Below are 2952 nucleotides of genomic sequence, written 5' to 3' on the forward strand. Positions count from 1 at the left end.
TTTTTTAAAGGTTTTTAGAAGCAACCAAAGAGGACAATAGGCGTGGATTTTTTAAAGGTTTTTAGAAGCAACCAAAGAGGACAATAGTCGTGGATTTTTTAAAGGTTTTTTAGGAGCAACCAAAGAGGACAATAGGCGTGGATTTTTTAAAGGTTTTTTAGGAGCAACCAAAGAGGGCAATAGGCGTGGATTTTTTAAAGGTTTTTAGGAGCAATAATCATATGTTTATAAAGATTATTAGGTGCACCCAAATGGAAACTCTATTTGGGCTACAAATTATTCTGAAAAATATTCAGAAATCATAACATAAAAATAGTTTTGAAAAAAAAAAATTGAAATTAATTTAAGGGATCAAGAAAATTTTTTATAAACAAATTTTTTATTCGTTGCATCATCCCATTCTGCCCTCATAATGAATCTGAAAAAATCAAAAATGTTCAAGCGCATACAAATGTTACATCGAATATCTAAGGAAAAGCTGCGTCAGGAAAAGGAACACGAACGAATATCATGGGATTTGGAAAATGCCTTTAGTGAAAGTAATGGTGGTGGTGGTGGAATGGGGGGGAAGGTGTTAGAGTATAATGCTGGGGGTGATTATAAAGACAAGGAAGACGAAGAAGAGGGTTCTATGGATGCAATGCCATCGATAAGGTTAGTGGGTGCTAATATTTTTGAATGATCATCTATAGTTTCCTTTCTTTCCAGTTCCACCAGGGCCAGCATTTGCATCAGCCATTCCCGTTATTTGATGATTGGTAACATGGCCAAGTCTTTGGGTTATAAATTAACCAAAGATAATAAGCTGTGGAATATCTTGTGGAGTGATTCTCTGCCCGGTGTGGAGATGTATAAAAATATGAAACGTTTCCAACAAATCAATCATTTCCCCGGCATGATGGAAATATGTCGCAAAGATTTGTTGTCACGGAACCTCAATCGCATGCTGAAATTATATCCCAAGGATTATAAAATATTTCCCAAGACATGGATATTTCCAGCAGAGTAAGAAGTCCGCAATGAAATTGGAGGCTCCATTCATTATACTCTTTTATGCTTTGCCTTTTTCTAGCTATGGTGAAGCCCTGAATTATGCCAACAATAGCAGCAGAGTGAAGACGTTCATTTTGAAACCAGATTCGGGAGCCCAAGGAAGGGGTATATGGCTAACCAATGACCTCAAAAATATTAATGGTAGTGAGCGTATGATCTGCCAAACCTACATTACCAAACCCCTGCTAATTGATGGCTACAAATTTGACTTGCGGGTTTATGCCCTCATCACCTCCATTGACCCTTTGAGGGTATTTGTCTACAATGAAGGTTTGGCCCGTTTTGCCACCAGTAAATATCTCCAACCCTCGATGGCGAACAACAACGATTTGTATATGCACTTAACCAACTACTCGGTAAATCGTCGAAATTCCCAATATGAGTTATGTGATGATGATAATTGTGGCAGCAAGCGTACCTTTAGTTCCATTAATAGCTGGTTAGAACGTAGGAATCATGATGTGGCAAAATTTTGGTCTAACATTGATGATATCATTATCAAGACGGTATTAAGTGCCTGGCCCACATTGAAACACAACTATCATGCCTGTTTTCCCAATCATGATAGGATACAGGCCTGTTTTGAGATTTTGGGTTTTGATATTTTGATTGATTCGAAATTTAGACCCTATATTTTGGAAGTTAATCATTCGCCAAGTTTCCATACCAATGAAATGGTTGATCGCCAGGTGAAACGCCCATTGATAAGGGATACTTTGGCATTGGTGAGTACAGCATTGGCGGATAAAAGGCAGATACTAAGGGAGGATAGGAAAAGGGTGAAGCAAAGACTTTTGAAACAGAAACCGGAAACTGGGTAAGCAGTTTATTGAGGAACCATTAAACCACTAAATAAATTTTTTTTCTTCATTCAAAAGCTCCAAAGATTTGGCAAACACAAATGCACAATGTCCCTGCCACAGCCTTCACCTGAGTCCCTTGGCCCAACAAATTGCCTGGGAAGAAAGTCATTTGGGCAATTTTAGGCGTGTAATGCCTCCTTGCTCACAAAACCAACTCAACTACTATTCCCAATTCTATACCCAACAAAATCAAGCATCCATTTATGCTGAAACGGCGGCCAGCAAAAAACGCGAAGAGGTTTCCAAAAAGTTACGCCTACAATTGGAAGAGAAGAGACGCAAGCAAAATGAATTGTTAAATGGCAAATATGCAGCTAATTTGAAGTTTCAAGAACGTCGACGAAAACGTTCCGCCTTACCACGACGCCTTGTGGAACGCCAACGTTTAGCTGGGCTAAAAAATCAAGCCCACTGGACTCCGGGTTTTATATCGACTGGTGAGGAACGTTTACGTTTGGCCAATATGCAAACGAGAAATGATCTACTAAAGGATAATAAGATATTGGAAATGGTATGGGATGAGGTGATGATTAATTAAGAAGATATTTTATAAGTAACCACCAACTTCTGTCCCCTTAGATATATAGCAATCTCTTTAAGGCGGGTATTTTGAGTAACAGCGACATTATCAAATTTCCAGAACTATACAGAAATCTTGAAAATGGTTGTGATATTGGATAAGGAAATAAATTACAAATGAAATTGGAATTATGAGACCCAGAGATAAGAAAAAAGGTTGACTTTTTTTTTGGATTTTAGGAGCAACCATAGACCACAATAAAAATGGATTTTTTAAAGGTTTTTAGGAGCAACCATACAACACAATAAACATGGTTTTTTTAAAGGTTTTTAGGAGCAACCATGCAACACAATAAACGTGGATTTTTTAAAGGTTTTTAGGAGCAACCATGCAACACAATAAACGTGGATTTTTTAAAGGTTTTTAGGAGCAACCATACAACACAATAAACGTGGATTTTTTATAGGTTTTTAGGAGCAACCACACAACACAATAAACGTGGATTTTTTAAAGGTT

The 2952-nt window shown here is 37.5% G+C and overlaps 1 protein-coding gene across 1 annotated transcript; it reads left to right on the forward strand.

The window, feature by feature from the left end:
- The first annotated feature begins 278 nt into the window (after positions 1–278).
- Positions 279–2650, forward strand: TTLL6B (Tubulin tyrosine ligase-like 6B). Its single transcript, XM_073963425.1, has 5 exons — positions 279–654; positions 709–1005; positions 1073–1870; positions 1932–2427; positions 2496–2650. The coding sequence occupies exons 1-5, from the start codon at positions 413–415 to the stop codon at positions 2595–2597; spliced, it is 1935 nt and encodes a 644-aa protein (XP_073819526.1). The 5' UTR covers positions 279–412; the 3' UTR covers positions 2598–2650.
- The last annotated feature ends 302 nt before the right edge of the window (positions 2651–2952 follow it).

Source organism: Musca autumnalis, unplaced genomic scaffold (genome assembly GCF_047663935.1).
Source record: "Musca autumnalis isolate F117 unplaced genomic scaffold, ASM4766393v1 scaffold_1, whole genome shotgun sequence".
Lineage (NCBI taxonomy): Eukaryota > Metazoa > Arthropoda > Insecta > Diptera > Muscidae > Musca > Musca autumnalis.

Coding starts and splice junctions, on each gene's coding strand:
- TTLL6B (XM_073963425.1), top strand. CDS start 413: ATGAATCTGAAAAAATCAAAAATGTTCAAGCGCATACAAATGTTACAT. Junction 1,006..1,072: donor ACATGGATATTTCCAGCAGA/GTAAGAAGTCCG, acceptor GCCTTTTTCTAG/CTATGGTGAAGCCCTGAATT. Junction 1,871..1,931: donor AAACAGAAACCGGAAACTGG/GTAAGCAGTTTA, acceptor TTCATTCAAAAG/CTCCAAAGATTTGGCAAACA.